The sequence below is a fragment of the Lepisosteus platostomus genome, chromosome 19 (genome assembly GCF_059453375.1).
Source record: "Lepisosteus platostomus isolate fLepPlt1 chromosome 19, fLepPlt1.hap1, whole genome shotgun sequence".
Lineage (NCBI taxonomy): Eukaryota > Metazoa > Chordata > Actinopteri > Semionotiformes > Lepisosteidae > Lepisosteus > Lepisosteus platostomus.
In genome coordinates, this window is record NC_142629.1 from 11,061,656 (window position 1) to 11,084,443 (window position 22,788).

Here is a 22,788-nt window from a genome sequence, read left to right on the forward strand (position 1 = left end):
ACAGCATCAGGACCCATTAACTTCCAACAGCTTCACCAACCTTTATGCAACATTTTCTGGAACACATGGAGGAGTGTGCCAGCAATACATTGATAATACAGTATGTTACCATATAGCATTTTTTTTCACATTACGCGTTTTTGCAGTTCACTTTCCTATTATTCAGTTTTAAAACGCTGCAATTTATGCACTTGCGCGAGGTCTGGGAAGGGTATATGGACGACAAAAGAACACCGAAGAAGATTGGGATCCGAGGCCTCTTCAGTCCGGCGTGAAGCAGGCGATGCAATCGACAGTGCAGGGTCTGCTGGAGGTTACGCGAGGTCTTTGTCTACCAACAGCAGGGACGTGAGGGTGCGGTTTGCGCCAAGTCCTACAGGTAAACGAGTGGATGTGTGACGCTGTATTGTTAATTCCAAAAATGTGTAGATCCAAGGTCAGATTATTGTAATAACATTTGCCCTGATGTTGTTCAGTGTTTTTATTAATTTTTCTGAAACCACGGTACGAGAATTTTGCAACAAGAACAAAAAAATACGTATTATATGTTACGAAGCTGAAGTTGGCTAATCTTATTCGCGTTTTTCGTTCCTGTACGTTACTGTGATGTTATATCATTTTCGCCTGTAGATGGTTCTTTAGTCTTTTTTTAAATGTACTAATCCGGATGGATTTCTCTACATATCCTCAGGAAAGGGGAATATAAACCATAGTTCGCCAGAACGCTCATTACACATCAGTGGAGAGGAGAGTAATGAAGCCAATTCATAGATGGGGATTATTAGGCCATGATTGGTAAGGGCCAATGGGAAATTTGGCCAGGACGCCGGGGTTACACCCCTACTCTTTTCGAGAAAGCCCTGGGATTTTAAATGACCACGGAGACTCAGGACCTCGGTTTTACGTCTCATCCAAAGGACAGCGCCTGTTTACAGTATTGTGTCCCCGTCACTATACTGGGGCATTAGGACCCACACTGACCTCAGGGTGAGCGCCCCCTGCTGGCCCCACTAACACCTCTTCCAGCAGCAACCTTAGTTTTTCCCAGGAGGTCTCCTATCCAGGTACTGACCAGGCTCACGCCTGCTTAGCTTCAGTGGGTTGCCAGTTGTGAGTTGAAGGGTGATATGGCTGCTGGTAAATTGTGACTGTCAAGATTGCATTTTTGTTGAAATCGTGGATCATTGAAAACCAATTTTCAAAACTCACAATAACACAAACTGGCATGTTAGACAACGGATAAATAAGACAAAGGCAAAACGTGAATTCACTGATACTTTCTGCATATTTACCACGACCTTGCCTTCTGATCATTAAAATTCTCAAAATCTTGCATTTTACAAGACATTTTAATATAGATGTATTAAATGGGACATTTAGAACATGGCATATGAGAATATATGGTTAACCGAGGATGAGCAAAGGGTGACCGCACTTTCTGCTTATTGCTATGAACCTACCTCCTGGTTATAAAAACGTCTCAAAATTCTGACACTGAGATATAAGAGACAATGTAACAGACTATCAAAATCCTGAACTAAAGATAATTTTACTGTACCATTTTTTTTAAATATGACCCTCTGAACATGACAAGTGAGAATGCATTGGGAAAAGCTGATTGCACTTTCTGCTGTATTGCAATGGCCCTCCTTCCTGATTATAAAATCGTCTCACAGTTCTGACACTGAGGTGTGAGAGACAGTATAACAGACTCTCAAAATTCTTCAGTATGGGAATTTTTACTGTACCATTTTTTAAATATGACCCCCTGAACATGGCATGAGAGAATGCATTGGGAAAAGTTGTTTGCACTTTCTGATGATTGCTATGGCCCTCCCTCCTGATTATAAAATCGTCTCACAATTCTGATGCCGAGGTGTGAGAGACAATGTGACACACTAAACCCTCTGAACGTGGCATGAGAGAATACATTTTCAAATGGTGATTGCACTTTCTGCTTATTTGCTATGGCCCTCCCTCCTGATTATAAAAAATGACTCTTAAAATCCTGAAGTACAAGAAAACTTACTGTACTGTTTTTTAAATACGACCCTCTGAACACAGCTGGTGAAAAGACATTGGCAAATGGTGATTGCAATTTTTGCTGTATTGCTATGGCCCTCCCTCCTGATTTTAAAGACGTCTCAAAATTCTTACAATGTAACAGACTATGAAAATCATGAAGTACAAGAAAATTTATTGTACCATTTTTAAAATGACCCTATGGACATGGCATGTGAGGATTTATAGTCAACAAAATAGCGCACCTTTTGCTGATTTGCTTTGTCCCTCCTTTCTCATTACCAAAACATGTTAATATTCCAACAATAAGGTACGAGAGACAAAATCACTCATCATGTACGTTTGTATTTACAACACTTCACTGTTGCATTTCTGCATTGTGACATTCTGAACATGACATGTTAAAGTATATAGAAAACCTAGATCAGGACAGGCTTACTGCAGTTCATAGTGATTTGTCATTGTCTTACTTTATGAATGAAAAATGTATTTTCTCAGTGATTATGACACTTCAGTATGACATAAAATATGCTTCAATGCCAGAATAAATAATCATGGAAAAAATTCCCACAGTTGACATTCATTGTTGTGATTATAGGTATCTTTTATATCAGGTGGGTAGCTGCGTCAGCATGCGTAGGCTGCAAAGGAACAAGTAAAGGTTTATTCCATACTGAAAAGAGATGGAAGGAAACGCAACGTTTCGGCTGTGGAGCCTTCTTCGGGTGTAAGCACAAACAAAACAAAAGTATGAATATACCGAACACAAGGAAGATGTAATACACGTTATTGATCTCACACACTCTCAAGCATATTGCACAGAGTAGGTAACTACTGCAACCATTGCACAGTTGTGAATAATAAATAAATTGCCTTTCCACTTCCATGTATTGCACTTCTATTAACCAGATGTAGACAGAACAGTAAAACAAAGCACAACAGGTCAGTGTTGCCCCTGCCCAGACATAACGTTGGGTTGTAAGGTCTTATGGCAGTAGGCACAAATAATCTTCTGTAATGCTCCCTGTCACACCGTGGTAGGAACAGCTGAATGTGCTCTTCATTCCGACAAGCATGTCATGGAGGGGGTGGGAGACATTGTCCATGATGGATATTCATTTGGACACCATTCTCCTCTCAGCTACTACCTCCAGAGAGTCCAGATCAGACCCAATGACAGAACTTGCCTTCTTGATGAGCTTGTTCAGCTAATTAGTGTCCCCCACTCTAATCGCGAGGCCCCAGCACACCACTGCATAAAAAATGGCACTCGCTCTGACAGACTGGTAGAACATCAGATGCATCTCACTACACACATTGAAGGACCTGAGCTTCCTTAAAAAGTAAAGTAGGCTCTGACCCTTCCTGTTAATGGCCTCAGTATTGTTGGTCCATTCCAGTCTGTCATCAATGTGGATACCCAGGTATTTGTACGAGTTAACCATCTCCACGGTGCTCCCATGTATACAGACAGGAGTAGGTTGGGCTTTCTTCCACCTGAAGTCAACCACCAACACCTTGGTCTTAGCCACCAGGATCTGCAGGTCGTTCTCCCCACACTACTCCAGAAAGCTATTCCACTCCTCTGCAGTCCGTCTCCAGCCCACCTTCAATACATCCCACAATTGCAGAGTCCTGAGAACTTCTGCAGGTGGCATGACTTCGAGTTGTACTTAAAGTTGGAAGTATAGAGAGTGAAGACGAATGGAGAAAGGACCGTCCCCTGAGAAACCCCTGTATTACTCACCACCTGTTCAGACACATAGTTCTGGAGTCTCACAAACTGTGGTCTGCCCGTCAGTAATCCAAGAGATCATGAAGGTACCCACTTGCATCTCCTCCAGTTTCATTCCTAGCAGTACTGACTGTATAGTGTTGAAGGCACTGGAGAAATAAAACCAAAGATCCTCACAGTGCTGTCAGCTCTGTCCAGGTGGGAGTAGGTCCTTTGTGGCATGTAAATGATTGCATCATCCACACCAACATGGGGCCGGTAGGTGAACTGCAAGGGGTCCAGGGATGAACTAACCAGGGGTCTCAGGTGGGCCAAGACCAGCCTCTCCATGGTCATGGAGCACTCCACTCAACTCAGCACAAGCCCTTAAGACTCTGGGACAGATGCCGTCTGGTTCTAGAGCTTTTCCACCTCCCTCTTCAGCTGCCTCTTCACCTGTTCAACTGTGATGGTTAGCATGGCCTGAGGGATGGTGCTCTTAGCAGTGCTGGTGCTAATGGAGGTGGTGTTGGAGACAGGCAGCTGTGGGGGCTGGTTATGGGGGCTGGCTGGGGGTTACGCTGTAGGTGGCCATGGTTGTGGGGGAATAGAGGAGGTGTAGGGCAATCGCAACTACGAGGGCTTCGGGGGTTAGTGGCTGTCGGGGAATGAATGGTGAGCCGCAGAGGGCCCTGCATCAAACCTATTAAAGAAATGGTTCAGTTTATTGGCCATTTCCAGGTTCCCCGCTATTACTCCCCACGTCTGCTTCAAGCCAGTGATCTCTCTCAGACCGCTCCATACGTCCATCATCCTATTCATTTGCAGCTTGTCCTCTACCTTCCTCCTGTAGGAGGTCCTTACTCTTAACTTCTGCTTTAGTTCCCTTTGTACATGCTTAACCTTCTGCCTGTCTCCCCTCCTAAAGGCTCTCTTCTTGTCATTCAGAAGAGCCTTCAGGTCGCTGGCGATCCAGGGTTTATTACTGGAGAGAGCAATGTACTTCTTTGGCAGGAACGGTGTTAGATGTAGTTGATGTAGTCAGTAAGACAGTCCACCATGCTGTCATTGTTGTCCCTGTGTGGCTCACACAGCACATCCCAGTTTGTAGAATCCAGAGCACCACGTAGATCCTCCATAGCCTCCTGAGACCAGGTCCTCACAGTCCCCATGGTCACAGGTTGGCGATGGACAATGGGGTTGTATAGTGGTGTAAGTAGGACAAGGTTGTGATCTGATCTGCCAAAGTGGGGAAGGGCAGTAGAGCTACAGGCTTCCTTAACATTGGCATACAGTAAGTCAAGTGTCTTATTTTACCTAGTAGAGCAGTTAACAAACTAGTGGAAAGTAGGCAGGGTAGTAGAAAGAGAAATGTGATTAAAGTCCCCTGAGATAGCCATGAAAGCGCTAGGGTGTTGCGTTTGCAGTCCAGCTGTAACTGTGTGTAAAACGTCACAAGCTGCCTCTTCGCTATATACACAACTATGAATGTCCACTGTGGCCATTTTTTCCATGATTATTTATTCTGGCATTGAAGCATATTTAATGTCATACCGAAGTGTCATAATCACTGAAAAAATATTTTTCATTCAGATAGTAAGATAATGACAAATCACTACGAATTGCAATCAGCCTGTCCTGATCTAGGTTTTCTATATACTTTAACATGTCATGTTGTAATTACAAATTTACATAATGAGTGGTTTTGTCTCTCTTACCTTAGTGTTGGAATATTAACATGTTTTGGTAATGAGAAAGGAGGGACAAAGCAAATCAGCAAAAGGTGTGCTATTTTGTTGACTATAAATCCTCACATGCCATGTCCATAGGGTCTGTTTTGTTTTTGTTTTTTGTTTTTCAGAAAAATGTAAATTATTGCTTACATTTGTAATAAAACCTTTTCCCAGTGTAAGTTTGTGTTATTGTGAGTTTTTAAAATTGGTTTGCGATTTTCTTCAATATATTCCATACAAAAATACAATTTGGACAGTCACCATTTATTTGTATATTCCCTTTCACTGAGGATGTCTACAGTATTCCATCCAGATTAGTACTGACCGAAGAGAACCATTTACAGGCGAAAGGCGACATAACACATAAGGTGGAATGAAAAAAATACGAATAAGAAACCAACTTCAGCCTCGTTTATATGTTTTATTCCTGTTTATAATCCACTAATTACTTTGGAGTATGTGAAATGCTTTAAATAAAGCTGCTTACATACATTTTAATTGCACTCTGCAGTGTGGTACGTATTGTTCCGTTATATGCATACTTACATTATATGGAAAACGGAAACAGAATTAAGACCATGCTATGGATATGTGTGACACTGATATGCAGACGCAATCAGCTTTAATTTCTGCTGCAGGTTTCCTACACCTGGGAGGATTGCGCACTGCTCTCTATAATTACATCTTTGCTAAAAAGCACGGGGGCAGGTTTGTGCTGAGACTGGAAGACACAGATCAAAGCAGACTGGTCCCTGAGGCAGCGGACAGGATCGAGGACATGCTGGAGTGGGCAGGTAATGCATGTCTGGCGTTACATACACGCAGCAGTTGTGCTGTTTAGTCAAAGCCCTCCTTTACCCCTAGATGTTCCACGCAGTAGCATGTGTGTCCTGTGTTGGGCAGGGATACCACCTGATGAGAGCCCACATAAGGGAGGCCCATTCGGACCTTACCAGCAGTCCCAGAGGCTGGAGCTCTATCAGGAGGCTGCACAGGCCTTAGTGGCAAAAGGAGCCGCCTATTACTGCTTCTGCAGCCCTCAGCGATTGGAGCTGTTGAAAAAGGAGGCCATCAGGAACAGACAGACCCCACGGTAAGTGGTGGAAACAGATCAGTTTTTTTTTTTTTTAAACTTGAGGAGTCAGCAGTTATTTTTCTATTTTCTGTTTTCTATCTTTGCAGGTTGGCTGGAGTAGATTAACGAACAGGCTGTCATAGGCTGTAGCCTAGGGCCAAGATTGAACAGGGGTCCTGATTGGCCAGAATTATTGTTATGATTATTTTTGTAATGGACCTCTGCGCCCCCATTGGTCCATAAAAACTTTTGTGAATAATTTGTGGATTGATGATTGGTTAGATGCAATGGGCTTGTAGTTCAAATTTATTTTTGCGGATTTTATATCACTGTTGTATTACTCAGTGTGTCATCTCTGGTGCAAGTTTACGGTGGCTAGCATCAACATGTGTGATAGAAGATATTCTAGTGAGTTCAGGTTCTATGGCATGTGCCCTCGCCACTCCTGCCTCAGTTCGCCCCTCACTGCATGGGCTCGAACCAGGGTCTCTGCTGTTGCTCAACAGGGGTATTGCCAGCTGAGGTAAGACCTTCGTCAGCCCGGGCGGCCAACATCCCTGTTATGCGCAGTGGGGTAGAGGGCAGTGTTTCACGCAGCAACCAGCTCATACAAACTGTATGACGTCCGTATTCATTACAATATAATAGTGGGGCGCAAAAACGAAAAGCACGGCAGTGAAAAGAGCAGCGTAAGCAAGATCTACTTAAGATCGGAGGGGCGGCACTGTGGCTAACGATCTGCGCTGGTGGCTGGAAGGTTGCTGGTTCAAATCCCGCAGCCGCAGAGGAATCCTACTCCGTTGGACTCCGTACTCCTGAGCAAGGCTCTTAACCCCAACTGCTCTAGGGGCGCTGTACAATGGCTGACCCTGCGCTCTGACTCCAAGCTTCTCTCCCTGTCTGTGTCTCTTGGAAAGCAAGCTGGAGTATACGAAAAGACTAATTCCTAATGCAAGAAATTGTATAGGGCTAATAAAGTGATCTTGTCTTACTTTATCTAAAAAAATCCCCAAATTAACTGATTATTTCAAGTCTGCTTGATTGTCATCCAGTGAGCCTGAGCCAGACCCCAACCCTGGGTCTATGGCTAACGTTGCAGCCAGTGCTACAACAACCATAGTTGATAGGTTAGCTGCAGCTAGCTCTAGGCTGTGTGCACACCACAACAACGTCGATAATGATGACAAACCAGCTTGTAGATTGGCTGTGAATCCGATTTATTGGTTGCATTGCTGTACTTACATTAGAAGCTATAGTAGTGTGTGTGCCACATCATATTCCGTTTGAATTGGCAGTAGCAGGCTCTTACTCCGAGCGCGTCACTGAATTATTACAGTATTTTCACTCGCTTTTTTCTGGTAATTCGATGGGTAGGGGGGGTCTACACAATGTGTAGCCTAGGGGCCTCTGATCACCTTAATCCACCAGTTTGGAGTGATTTACCTTTGACATTTGGTGCTGCACAGTAAGAATAAGCACCTGTGAACACTTCTTAGACAGTCCCTCACCATATGACACTATTCTTCTTGTCTGTCATATGTTGCTCATATGTGTATACATATGTATGATCTCCTTACTAAATACCACAACTACTGTATACTTTAATTGGGAAATGGTAACTGGACCTTTTATTTTTCATGAATGCAGACAAATGGGGAACAAAGTTTATAACCCCCCATAAGGGCATTTCGTTTTCACCAAGACCGTTTTATTTGCAATTTCTGCAATTTGAAATGGATGTAAATATATATTTTCCCCCTTCATATACAAGAATTTCTATTAATGACGCTGCATATTATTTAAGAAGAAATCCACAATAAAAACATGCATAGGTAGTTGAAGTGCAGTTTTTTGCTGGAACAGCTGACACCAACAACATCTTTTTAATTTAATCAAATGGTACAAAGCTACATTTGCTTCAGTTAAGTCAAACGTTTAACAGAAGTAAGTGTAGCTTATTGCATATCAGATGCTGTGAAAGCAATACAGTACAGTAGGTTTTATCAGTCCTTAAATTGACCAAGAGTTTCTTTAGGTCTCAGGGATGCGAAGCTATGAGGCCTGGGTGTGTACTACTGCCTTGCACAGGAGCACATCAGAGCAGGACATTCTGAATGGGATATTAGTAGCATCCATGTGGGTCTGCTGGGAATGACTGCATAATTGGAGGCCTTGTGTAACAGCTTGTATTTGTTTTAGGTATGATAACAGGTGCAGACACCTGGATCCGGATCAGGTAAAGGAAAAGCTTATGCAGAAGCAGCCTCACGTGATCAGGTTCCGCCTGCAGGAGGGAGTGGAGCCCTTCCAGGACATGGTGTTTGGGTGGAATAGGCATGAGGTAGCAGCCGTGGAGGGGGACCCGGTGATCCTGAAAACGGATGGCTTCCCCACCTACCATTTGGCCAATGTAGTGGACGACCATCACATGATGATCACCCACATTCTGAGAGGGACAGAGTGGCTCATCTCCACATCCAAACATCTGCTGCTCTACAAGGCTTTTAACTGGGAGCCACCTTCTTTTGCACACCTGCCTCTGCTGCTGAACAAAGATGGTAGCAAGCTCTCCAAGCGGCAGGGCGATATCTTTATAGAGCATTTTGCCAAGTTAGGGTATTTACCTGAGGCTCTGCTTGACATGATCACCAATTGTGGATCGGGATTTGTGCGTACGTCCATTTTGTTTTCTCTATGATCTGTAATCTGTACAAAGGAAAGACACATAGTTTTATACAGTGTGACCCTTGGTATGCTAGTTAGCCTGTAGTGAAATGTTATTCTTCATTGGATGTAGAATATATTATTTTTATTACTTGAGAATCTGCAGTAAAAACATTCAACAAAAAATCACATTTGAGAAGAAGGTTTAGTTCTCAGTTGCGCAACTTTGCATTTTTAATTCATGCAGAATTTGTAGCAAGAAATATGTTAGATTAAGAAACGTGCCATCTTTCAACTGCTTTTCTTTTTATAGAATGCAATCTATAAGCATTGTAAGTATTCATAATCAGTTATACAATTATTATTACATTTAGTTATATTAATAACTATATATATATGTGGCAAGTAACATGGTATGGAATGGAGTGGAGAATGTTTAATTTTGAACTTAAATATTAAGCCAATTGCATCTTACAGGTTGGCCACTAGGCGGTGTAGTAATACTTTTAATCTAGTAATCTTTCTTAAAAGACCTTTGCAGTTTCTTCAGTTTTTAGTTTTTTTATCCATCTTCTTACTGATTTTACAGAAAATCGGCTGGGGAGAACATTGGATGAAATGATTGCTGAATTTGATGCTACAAAACTAACAACCCATTCTGCTTTGCTGGATCTGGAGAAACTTCCCGAATTTAATAGGTGTGTGGATTGATGAGGAAGCTACTAGTTTTCAGTTCCTTTAGTTCTCTGCTTTAGAAATGTACACTGATTGTATCAGTTAAATTCTTTCTATGCAATAACATTGTTTATAAATGTACTGTACATATGAAAGGGGCAACAAACATTGGCTGGAGTCAAGCACAGGGCTCCGTTATTATATGTTTACTTTTCTCCTTGTGCCAAACAGGCCCTTACTGAGATTGCACAGGGCCCAACACCACAGCAAAATTCAATGATTGGGTAAATGATCTTGTAAATCTGGGAAAGTGGTGAGAAAAGAGCAGTTGGTTGCAGTATATTTGGCGCACACATTCAAATATAGCCCAGTGTTCCTCCATTCCTGTTCCAGCGTAGGTCTTTCTTTTTTAAGAGCATTAAAATCAAACTATAGATAGCAATTCTAAAAAGAATACATACCTCATAATTTAGGTCATTCACAATTGATTTTAACCACAAATTTCTCCCTTTTTCTCTGCAGGATTCATCTGTTCCAGAGAATCAGTGATGATGACAAGCAACACAAGCTTGTTAAAGATCTACAGAGTTACTTAATGCAGGCATATGGCGAGCAGATACATGATAAGGATGTTTTGGATAGTGAATACATTGAGCGCATTCTTCAGTTGCGAAAGGTTTTTTTTAAAATCTGTCTGGTTGTCTTTAGTGTTTAATCATACTGTAATTATACTTTTTTAAATATAAACTCTGAAAAAATTAAACAGAGGATTCCTTCAGGTCTTCGATCACAGTAAAAAAAGCTCTGGGTCAAGATATACAAAGGAAAGAAAGATGCCTGGAAGGGACAAGCCTGCAACAGAGAAATTGCATTTTGCAGAAATTAAGCCTGGGGGCTGTGCCACATGGTTCAGTGGCTGTCTATGACAAAAGGGAAATGGTGATTTTATACGGAAAAGTTCCAGCACAGCCTTTTACAACCTTTATTTGCTTTAATATGTTGTTACAGTATATTATTAAGTATTGCTTTAATATTTTTAGATTATTCGGTTAAACAGTTTTGAATTCTGGAAAGTGGTGTGAAAGATTTTTGTTTCTTTTCTGATAAAACCAGATTACAAATGTGACAGAGTGGTTTAGAATGTAGCCTGCTGTTGGGGAATTCCTCATAACAATGAAAAACTTCTCTGGAACTCTTCTGGATTTAATTTACAAAGTCATGGGATGTTTCTGGCAATTACCAGGACACAAATGCTAACAGACTAAGATGAGAATTAAATTACGGTAGGTTGTGGCATACAAATACAGAACAGATCAGGCATGTGAGTCTTTGGAAATTGAACTTTGTTTCAGTATTTAGGTGATTGACTTATTTTCACTAAATATGAGCGTATCTGAAATATATCCCATTCCTCAGAACTTTGATTCATTTAAAGTTTTATGGGCCTTAGGCTCTTGTGCAAGTTAGTGGGCTGATGCTTGATAATGCATTGAAGAAATTGTGTGCAAATAAATAATATTTTTTCCTTTGGTTGTTTATTAAAATAGGCTTTAGAGTGATAATGACTAATAATTAGAGGCATCAACAAAAGTTAAATGAAGCAAGAATCTTGGTCTACTGAAATTAATCAGGGGGCAGTTTTTGTCAGGTGGTCAGCAACACGTAGGCCTTGTGCATAAGGCTGACAGAGTTAGAGTTACTTTGCAATATGTAGTTGTTTTGGTGGTGTTGGCTTTTAGAAAACATTCCAACGTAATGTGGTAGTTTTTATAATTCATTATTTTTTTTCTTACTATGTGGGAACAGATCATGAGATCATGAGCATGAGATTGACAGTCTAGCTTCTGTTTTTTTGTAATTAAGTGCAGCACATAAATGTGGACACAGCATTAAGAAAGTTTAGTTCTTCTATTCAATAGCAGTACTGAATTTGCTTTTTCAGTTTTTCAGTCCAAAATGAAGTACAGTTTCACAGTAGTTATAACTGGTACCAAGACTCTTGATTGTGAATACAAAGGCTCTTGAGTTTTCATCAGAGCTCTATTCAGTTTTTTTGAAATGCCCCTTTCTAGCCTTATCCTGGCAGAGAACCTGAAGGTAAAGAACATATTTCATTAACCATTTCCAGCCCTGTAGTTTTAGCGACGGTTAACAATAGACGATAAAAAGCAGCATTGCCTCTTCATTATAAAAAAGTTACACTGATGCCCTTTTAGTATTCTACAGTTTGTTTTGGCTTCTCAAGCATGCAGACCTTTACTGCAGACCTTTAGTTTTCTTTTGCTTCTGTAGGGAAAGACAATTGAAGACAACTTTGACAAAAATCAAAATGTTTAAGTAGATGTATGAAACTTTAATATTAATATACTCTGCACTACATATTGCATTGGTTGAAAATTGGGCAATCTGTACATTTTAATTGTTTGAAAGAAGTTTTTCTTAAATGGATGAAGGGATGCTCTGAGAAGCAATTTGCAATCTTTGCTGTTACTTCTTCATTTTCATAAGTCTGTGCAACAAAGCACTTTCATTTGTGCTTCTATCTTACATATCTTACATAAGTAGTAATAATACACTTGTCATAACTTAGAAACCTCCTCATGTGTTTAGGAGGAGCTCCGCATTTATAGGATTTAGACAGAAGCTACTTTTGAGTGATAAAACAATTTATTGCCATTCTGTTCCTCCAAAGAATCTGTGAGATGGTTTTAGGATTTTGAACCAGTCTAATGCTTGCCTGTTCTGTGTGATGTGTTTGTTCTGAGTGATATGTATTATGAGGCCTTTGTGAATAGTTTGAGCAGTGATGTTCGTATGCAGAAATAAATATAATTAAATATTTTTTGTTCTATATTTTTTTCAGGGACACATAACTTGTATTCAAGACCTGGTGTCTCCCTCATACTCCTACCTGTGGCTGCGGCCCTGTGTTTCACGAGAACAGTTACAGGATATTTCTGTGGAAGCTGAAAGTATTATCACACTAATTCTGGAGTAAGTATATAATGAGAAAGCAGATTCCGAGCACAGGCTATAATTTCAGGAATCAGAGCTGTACCCTGCAATAATTCTATTGCATGAGAGTTGTTATTGAGTTATTTAATAATTGTATGACAGTTATTTAATAATCAGAGTAACGAGGTGGAAATGTGTTCATGCACACATCATAGAATGCTACATGTATAGCCAGTAAAAAAACAATGATAGAGATCCACATGGCTTCCACGTGTTTGTCCCATTACCCCCAACATACTGAGTCCAGCGTGGCAGAAATCCTTAACAAGCTCCTGGAGCCAAGACTTTGCCTTCACTTGTGAATATCAGATCCAGGCTGTGAGGTGGGTGGCACCACAGTTTCCATCTGTAATGCCATTAACATTCAGAGGAGTGGCAGGCTTGGCATTCTCATGCAGCAAGATGAAACCCTGATGCAGTAATCTAGGCTTTTTTCAACAAATGGCTTCTTTCAGATTGGTCAGTTGTATGAAGGGAGCAGTCAGTGTTTGACAGTGCCAGTCATTATTAAAGTGTTATATGGCCTCATTGTGAATGTGTGGCGTGCTTCCATTGGGTCATGACAAATCACATGCATAGTGTTAAAACTTTGCCTATTTGTATCCTCCAGGATAAAAGGTTTTAACTTCTTTATTGAAAGTTATTTGGAATTTAACTACAAAATCGATTCTGATGATTCTAAGTGTATTTGCTGGTGCAAATTACAAAAAATGAACGAGATGATTAAAAGTTGTTGCTTGCTTTTCCTTTCTGACAGAGCGATATTTTGGTCTTCCAGTGACGTTGTGCCATTTCTAGAAATCTTCCATCACTACAGATAACATTTTTATTAAGTGAAGCATTAGGATCCAAAAATATAAGGTCAATAGCCGAAACAGTTTGCTCAGGGCATTAGGAAATCCAGTCCACAAAGTTAGCTGGTCATTTTGTACACTTTTAGGCAATTAAGTATTGATTGGTTTGTCCCAGGAACTTTCCTTTCTTTTGTATTATAAACTGGTGAACTGGGCCTTTTAAGAACCGTTCGTCACATAAATGGAAACATTACATAAATAATAGGAAGTGTGGAAAAAAACAAACAACACAATGCTTATAAACAGTAATCAAATGTTTTCAGATCAATGTAGTTTTAGGGATTATGAAGAAATTGTTTTTTCTGGCTTCTATTCAAATTAACATGTGTGAAGAAATTAAAATGATGGTCTTTTATCACACAGTTAATTTTAAATTCTACTGTATTATTGCATTTCTATCCCGTTAAGTGACGTTTCCTGTATTGTGCTTTGTGGCAGATTAATTCAGAACCAGACTGCAGACTTTAGCCCAGAACACCTTAACTTGGAATTGAAGGCATTGCAAAAAAGGACAAAGGAAACTAAATATAGTGCTATGATGAAGTTTCTCCGACTAGCACTTAGTGGACAAAAGGTAATTTTAAAAGCATGTTCTATTGATTATCTCCCCTTGGTGACCCTCCGTATGGTGCTTCTATTAATTAATTGATCTTTAGTGTAGGTCTTGGTGAACCATTTATTAAAAAGGTATCAACAACATACTAAAAATAAATGTTATATATTATATTTAAACGTAATCTAAATACAGTGCCCTCCAGAATTATTGGCACCCTTGGTAAAGATGTGGTAAAATTATTAAAAGAAAAAAAAAACATGAACAAATAAATATTGTTCTCAAAAACACGTCACAATTATTGGCACCCCTAGAAATTTCTATGAATAAAATCTTAATTGACATATATTCCCATTCATATTATACCTTTTTTAAGCACATCTGAGTCTTTAGGAACTCTTAAGTTGTCATTCATGACTTCTTGTTTCACTGGAGTATAAATATGAGGTGACACACAGGCCAAACACCCTTAGTCATCCATCAACATGGGGAAGATCATAGAATACACAAATTAAATAAGACAAAACGTTGTTGACCTTCATAAATCAGGCAATGGTTATAAAAAAAATCTTCACACCTGAAAATACCCAGTTCCACTATTAGGGCAATAATTAAGAAGTTTCAAACAACTGGAACTATGATGAACCTGCCTGGAAGAGGACACAAGTGTACTTTGCCCCCATGCACAGTGAGAAGGATGGCTTGAGAGGCAAAACTTTCTTCAAGGATCACAGTTGGACATTTGCAGGAGTTGGTTGCATTCTGGGGTCACCAAGTCTCCAAAACAACAATAAGATGCCACCTCCATGCAAACAAACTATTTGGAAGGCTTGCCAAAACGCAAACGTAAGCGACCGCAGTTCGCTAAACATCACTGGAACTTTGATTGGAACTGGGTTCTATGGTCAGATGAGACAAAAATAGAGCTTTTTGGCAACAAACACCAGAGGTGGGTTTGGTGTAAAAAGAGTCAAGGTCTTGCAGAAAATAACCAAATCCCCAATGTGAAGTATGGTGGTGGATCTGTGATGTTGTGGGACTGTTTTTCTTCCAAAGGCCCTGGGAATCTTGTTAGGATACATGGCATCATGGTCTCCATCAAATATCAGGAGATTTTAGATGAAAATCTGGCTGCCTTTACCAGGAGGCCAAGACTGGGTCGTGGTTGGATCTTCCACCAGGACAATGATCCAAAGCATACCACCAAATCCACACAACAATTCTTCACTAACCACATAATCAGGTTTTTGCAGTGGCCATCCCAGTCCCCTGACCTAAACCCCGTTTATTGTTTATAAGGATTTTTTTCTTTGAATAATTTTACCTCTCTGAAAGGTTAAATTTCTCTCATATTTTCAGTGTAACATCAAGCTGATACACAAAAGACATTTTTTCATAGTCTTTTTTCTCATCTTTACCAAGGGTGCCAATAATCTGGAGGGCACTGTATATATGTAGCTCATTTTTGAGTCCATACAGTAGCTTTATAGTGTGTTGGTGCATAGCAGGCTGTGTGAGTAAAAGTTTGCTTAACTTAAAGTGCTTTATTTTATATTGGAAAGTTTTTTTTTAGCATGGCAACATTTAATTAACAAGTGAACTGGTTTTGGTGCATGAAACGTTTCGTTATGATTGTCGGAAAAGCTTGATTGTCATTAGAGAAATCACTGCTTTACTGATTTCTACTGCAGTTGAAAACAAAGTTGTTTTTTGTGTCTTGGATTAAAGAAATGTATTATTTCATATTGGTGATACAGTAAATATCTGTGTATATATTTTTCCTTGTAAAATGAGAGTAAATTCTCCAATACTTTGTTCCATGTTTTTGTAGCAAGGACCAAGTGTTGCTGAAATGATGGTCTCTCTGGGACCAAAAGAAGTGTGCCACCGTTTACAGAGAGCACTGAACTCCTAATGTAAGAGATTTGTATTCTGAAGTTTTTAATAAATCCTGTAGACATTTTGAAATTAAATTAATGTGTGAATTAAAAATCAATTTGTACTATATTTTTTTTTTATAATACAGGGTATGTATCATCAAAAATGAATTTATATTAACATCTTCATGGGTGGCACAGTGGTTAGCCTTGCTGCCTCACAGCGTTGGGACCCTGGACTAGGATGCTGGCTGTATGTATCTAGTTTGTATCTGACTATATCATCTATTAGTATTTGCATTGGTTTCCTCCCACAGTCCAAAAACATACTGGTCCGTTAATTGGCTTCTGGGAAGAGTCTTTATGTGTGTATCTGTAAGTGCCCTGCCATGTTAGATGAACTGAATGAGTTCAGTTAGAAAATGGATGGATGGATTAACAGCATCACCTTTGGTTTAATACTGTATATAAGGCTTTGCAAATATTTCCTTTTGAATTTATTTTTTATTATAACAAGATGTAAATAGATGTAAATTCTCCAGTTTCTGTATTTAAATAAAAATTGTAAGGAAAATAAATGCAGATTGTGTTGTTTGTTAAAAAATCACTATAGAGAAAAACACGATTGTGCTCATGAATGCGGTTGAGTTCTGTGTATTTCAAAAACTGTGTGCCATTACTCTGTTTTACCAGTTACAGCAGTCATACTCAAGCATGTAAACCTACATTCAGTAGAAGGTCAGCTTGACAGTGAATTTGCAGCCATAATATCCGCAAATAAGCTGCAGTCTTAATGCCCAGCATGTATTAAGGGGCTGAGCCCTGAAGTTTTTTGCTGTTGAGATTTTGAATGAAATATTTAATGAACACAAAAGCATAACAGAATAATTTTGTTTTTTACAAATACCTGAATTAAGGCATTTGACACTATTCTTTTGATATAGTCTGCTAAGGAACCAATTTTTAATGGTGAATATGACCATAGGCAGTTGCTTTTAAAAGTCTTAAGAATGGTTAAGAAATGAGAGAAAGCCATTTGGCCCATTTAGCTCATTTGGTAGTACATTATTGAGCTAAGGGTCTCATCCAGCCCTTTCTTGAAGGATGACAGGGTCTTGGCTTAAACTACTGTATATGGTTGGGTAGCTTGTTCCACACGAAACCCTTTGTGTTAAACAAGTGCCTCACATTCTTAGTTTTTTATACACTTCCACATACAGCAGTTTCCACTTGTGACCTCTGGTTTGTATTTTGCGGTTTTACTCAAAATAGTTCCACTGGATTAATGTTGTCAGTGATTTGTCCGACCTGGACTGACCATGAGTGAAGCTGAACTAGGAGATCCTGAGGGTGGCTACGGCAATCCTAGTGAGTTTTGGAGTCTTTTGTTGTCATTTGCATAATTAAAAAACATGCCCGCTGTGGTCTAACACTCAAACCCTGTCCCACTACTTACAACTGACAAAAACAGTGTGAAAGCGACTCGGTTATAGTCTTATTGTCTTTTACACACTTTAAAGATCATCAAGGGAACGGTTTTCTTTTTAAAAAATAATTGCTGTTGCACACATTATCATCACAACACAGGTGTGAAAAATCCATCCTCATGCCTACGAGCAACAGAAATTGCGAAGAACCATTAGAGCTTTCATCAAACAAACGAAGATTTTTTTTATATGAAAAAAATGCTTTTCCGGTACTTCCCAAGTAGATAAGTATGAACTCAGCGTCACATGTTCTGTCAAGTGCCTCCGGGCTGTCTCTAGAGTTCAAACTGACACTGCCCGAATTAAAGGTACAGCACGGTTTGTCCACAGTAAGCAGTGGTCTGTGAGGGACATGGCGGCTGATGAAGGGGGAGAAACTTTAGAATCTTGGCTCAGTAAGTTTTAACATGACTGAAAATAAAGGGTTGTGTGTGGAGCACGTCCCTGCTCGGAGAAACCTCACATTTTGTCCGTCGTTTTGTAATGTCAGTTTTACGTGCGATGCCAACTTTTTAAAAATTAATATGCAGCTAGGAAACGTCAAAGCAACAATTAAAAACTGAAGATTTATAATTAAACACTACTGTCGTTTACAGTCTCAAATTTATCTTTTTTCATGTTTTCAGATAGAGACAGTAGAATCTCATAAAAGCTTTTAAGTTTATTTCATATTGTTTACGCTGTTGAATTGAGATTTGTGGTGTGTTAAAACTGATTTTATTTTATAACAGCACGCAATAACAATATAATATAAAGATTGCCATTGCAAACGCTAGTATCACCTTTAGATTAAAAAGTGTGTATTTTCAAAAACAGGAAGTTTCAGAGAAGGACGGTGCTGTCATGTGTTCAAACGGGTCTGTGCAAAGCCCTTCGTATCCGCAGACAGCAGAGCCTTCTGCTGTTGCGCTAAACGTCGTCATGCGTTGATACTTTTTGGGTCAGGCTAAACGGAAAACCTCTTAAAATCGATTTGATACATTAAGGATCAGTGTAGTTAACTCAAAGACAGCCGCTCTGCTAATTATTTATGTTTTCGTTGTGCACATGTTTTTTGTGTTAATGGGAGAAATTACTGCCAGTTACTGATGTTCATTGGTGTTAGTACTGCACAGCTGCAGTACCGGCTGCAGTTTTTTTCCGTGTTAACACAGGAAAATGATAGAGATCTCTGCAAAAGCAATATATGAAAGAGCGCTTCAGCCATACAACAGCAGCTCCGTATAATACGGTGGGTATAAGGATGCTGTATTATAATGAGTGTCTTGTTAAGGAATAAGTAGAGGTCAGTTCCACTGTGAAAAGTATAAAGCTTAAAAAACACAATGTTTCAGCTGTGGATCCTTCTTCAGCGATTCTTCTTTAGGAACAAGGCACCACAACTGTAATGTTAAGTTGTTTTTCTTTTGAGCATGAAATCAGTCCCTGCTTAGTCTTTACATCTTTCACATTTCTACATTCAAGCTGTGATATTGTTTAGTTTTTACAGTTTGAGTATTTAAAATGTATTTAAAATACTTGTGAATTGTTAAACTCTAATTGGTAAAGTAGAGAAGGCAGGTAAAGTAGGTGTTACTCAACCTAACCTTTAGCCTGGTAGTGATGAGAAATTTTCATGTATTGCTGCTGTGAAAATGTAACCTACTGTTTGTAAAGCTTTTAGAAAAAGTATCATGTATGACTGTGGCATTTATCTTTTGAGCATACAGTAGATAAGATGATCTTGTGTCCTGTTGCTTCAAATGTTTCTGTTAGATAGTTAGATAGTGTGACTGGTGCAGCTCTGCTCTGTTCACTGGTGGGTTCTGAGCATGCACACCCTTGACAGCAGTGAACCCTACTACACTCAAACCCCAGGTCCTCTGCTATAGGAGAATTCCATATTGAATGGGTTTCAAGGGGGTGACATCACGTCTGCAGTATGTTCTTTGCCACTGAACTCTATTACCATAACACAGTGTTGCTAGATATTTGCATGTACATGATTTGGCAGTTAAGCAGGCTACTTTTTTACAGAGTTATAAAAAATACAAAGACCTGTCAGGTTACAAGCTTTAGTTTGTGAGACATAGTGCTTTTGGGGAGGACACTAGAGCATGCCTGTATGGCTTGAGCTTGAACAGCATTGCAGATCCACTGGGTTACATTGCCAATCTTTGGATTCGCCGGATTAGTTCTCCTGGCAGTGCACTGTGCGGATTAAGGGGTCTGGAAGATGTCTGAGAGATGACAGATTTTGTACCAGCCACAAATAAACTATGTATGCAACACTTGCCTAATCTTGATTTAGAATGCCAGTCTGTGCCCATATAAATTTTAACCCATGAGTGTTCCATTGTTTCCAGATAAAGCAACAAACCCCAGTAATGAGAGGGAGAGATGGGACTGTATACAGGGATTTTATGAGAGTATTAACAAAGAACTTGAAGGGTGAGTATATACAGTAAAAGAACAATAAATCACCTGCTGATAGCAAATACTTATAGCACATGTTAAACTCAATAGTGAACTCTAGAATATATGTTTATGTAATGGCAACAATATTACTGCAATAGTACTGGTGCATTTTTCTGTGTTTATGCATCACAAGTATAACAGGACATTAAAAGGAATTGTGTTTTATTGAAATGTTTGTTAGATTTAATTTTCAGTCTGTGTTTAGGTACAGTATACTGTCATGCTGTCTGTGCTTTAGTCATTGTGCTATAAAAATATTGTCTGTCAGACATCCTCATGTAGGGCACCCCACATTTTCTGAAAGATCTCTCTGCAAGGCAGTTGCTCTGTAACAACAGCAGTTTGCTGATCACCTGATCATTTCCTCTGTTTTCTAAAACCTAAAACAGGTTTTATGCGAGACTTCTGCTTTTCCATGTTTACAAAAGTCTCAAAGAACTTAACTGGTGGTTGCAGCTTCATTGATCAGGAAAGGAGATAAGAGCACAGAGATGTTAGTCAACATGTGACATATTATTTCAACAGGAACAAATGACACTGGTAAAACCTGCACCAAGACGGGCCACAAACACAAGAAAATGATTTATCATGAGCATTAATTGTTCAATATTCAAAACACTGAAGCAAAGGGGATTTAAGCACTTAAGAATTTTTCACTAGGAGTAACAACATCTAAGAATAAGCTATACTGAAAGGATTATGGAGTGTTTAGTAAAACATGTGGCTCAACCTGCTAAGCTGAGGGCTAACCTCCTGATGTTAATAGGATGAGGAGACTGGGACCCCCGTGAAGAGTTAGGAGTGACCAAGGCAGTTGCAGAGGTGGAGGTGGGATGCAAAAAGACATATGCGAGGGAGAGAAGGGAAACACATACAGCATTTATAATGTTTTAGGTGACGAAATCACACCAGGAATGATTACAAATTACTGATAGATGAGTCTAATTGAACTTGGTTGTTGTCATTCCTCCCAAACTTTTGTTATGAACTCCATTGAATAAGGGACCCATTGTGCATCCTGTGAAGCTTTATTTGTGATCTGTTTTGATGTTCCCCCTTTTACAGCAGATTTGACAATCACGTCTAAAGCAATAACAGGGAATCATACAGGATCTGTTTTTCTAATCCTGAGAGAGCTACAGTTTTACAGATTTCCGATACTTAATAGCACCAAATAATTAGGTAGTTCTAATATGATCAGTATGTAGTTTGCATGTGTCCCATAAAGCCTTTATAGGCTCTCTAAATTGTCTCTTTTTCCATGGTCCTGAAATGAACTGGTATCCCAACCAGATGGGGGGGGGGGGGGGTCACTGTCAGTGGTCCTGTCCCACCTTGCTGTCTGTGCTTCAGAGCTAGGCTCTGGCTCACTACAACCTTCATTCAATGTGATAGACAGCATCTGTAGACACGACTTGAATACATTGATCACTGTGCTCTTACTGTACTTTCAAATGTATACAATAGAAAGAAGATATTTTGGCAAAGATTGTTCTAAGATAAATTAAAAGTCATTCTTCTTGTGCTTATTCAGAAATGTCACATCAGAATAATTCAGATCAATCCAATGGTTGCTATACTTATATGTTATTGCTCGTCATAACATTTTGAAAGGCTTTTCTCTGGATGGTATTAAGAACTGATTCAAAATTGAATGGCTTTATTTTTGTTATAATTATTTTATTATTATTTGAAATGTTGGGATAGGGCCCTTTCTCTTTGGGTTTTTATTTTTGAGGCAGGGCTGTAAAGTTTAGGGTAAGAAGGGTAACACAGGGTAAGAATACGTTTCAGCATTTATAACTCATCTCGTTTTTCTTAGTGCCTTGTTGTATGATGCAAGTCTAACGGTGGTTTGAAAGCATTTTGACAAAAGCTGAAATGAGCAAAACTGCAATTAATAGCATGTTCTCTTCTCACAGGCCACAGATTGCTCTTCGGCTTTTGGCTCACAAGATTCAGTCTCCTCAGGAGAAGGAAGCCCTGCAGGCCCTGACGGTGAAATTTGTTGTGCACTAAATGAAGTATCAAAGTCTAAAAATCAAAGTTCTGAAAGGCATAAGTAGAAAAAGAAGCTTTTGTGACAGATGTATCTGCATCTTGACTGACATACAAATGCCATCTATTAGTAACGCCTAGTAAAAAACAGTACCTGAAAGCAATAATATGGGAGAGGGTTTTGAATGGACATGTACAAAAATAAGGGACATACAGTAAACTGACAATATGAGTGTGATACAAGTACACAAGACACAAAAAAACTAATGAACACCCAAACAAAAGTATTTAAAACAGAAAAAAGATGGCTTACTCAGTATATATAGAGCAACAATGCTACATTTATTTTAAAAGAACAGATAAAAAAGCACAAAAGCTAGTTTTCAATCACTGCTAAAACACAAACATACAACATTTTAATGATTATTTTTTATTTGATCAAACTTTGAATCTGAAATAGAATTTGATACACTGAATCAACATATTCTGTATATATTAAACAACAATATACACAATTTGAAACTTAAAAAATAGAATGCTGTTTGAATTGAAAAATGAAAAATTCTTCAAAGAAATCAAACTTCAAGGAAACTATTCTGAAACTATGGCATTAAGCATAGACTTAAAATCTAGACACGAAACAGTATGTATTACTTCCCGAGGT

At 39.2% G+C, this 22,788-nt stretch overlaps 2 protein-coding genes across 3 annotated transcripts in view; both read left to right on the forward strand.

The window, feature by feature from the left end:
• On the forward strand, nt 1-20,099 carry ears2 (glutamyl-tRNA synthetase 2, mitochondrial). 2 transcript variants are annotated; one of them, XM_088612755.1, is made up of 10 exons: nt 1-379; nt 6,108-6,263; nt 6,373-6,562; nt 8,744-9,216; nt 9,798-9,906; nt 10,406-10,559; nt 12,747-12,877; nt 14,191-14,326; nt 16,137-16,221; nt 20,015-20,099. In XM_088612755.1, exons 1-9 carry the CDS (start codon nt 103-105, stop codon nt 16,218-16,220), a joined length of 1,710 nt encoding a protein of 569 aa, XP_088468881.1. In that variant the 5' UTR covers nt 1-102; the 3' UTR covers nt 16,221; nt 20,015-20,099. The 2 variants fall into 2 exon arrangements, with proteins under 2 accessions (XP_088468881.1, XP_088468879.1); XM_088612753.1 differs by lacking the exon at nt 20,015-20,099 and adding an exon at nt 16,332-16,760.
• Nucleotides 17,916-22,788, forward strand: part of LOC148645088 (ADP-ribosylation factor-binding protein GGA1-like) — a 20,436-nt gene continuing 15,563 nt past the window's right edge. The window contains exons 1-3 of the mRNA XM_088612752.1: nt 17,916-18,064; nt 20,015-20,099; nt 22,049-22,124. Of these exons, the coding sequence (XP_088468878.1) occupies nt 18,022-18,064; nt 20,015-20,099; nt 22,049-22,124 (204 nt within the window). The 5' untranslated portion in view covers nt 17,916-18,021. The remainder of the gene's footprint in view (nt 18,065-20,014; nt 20,100-22,048; nt 22,125-22,788) is intronic.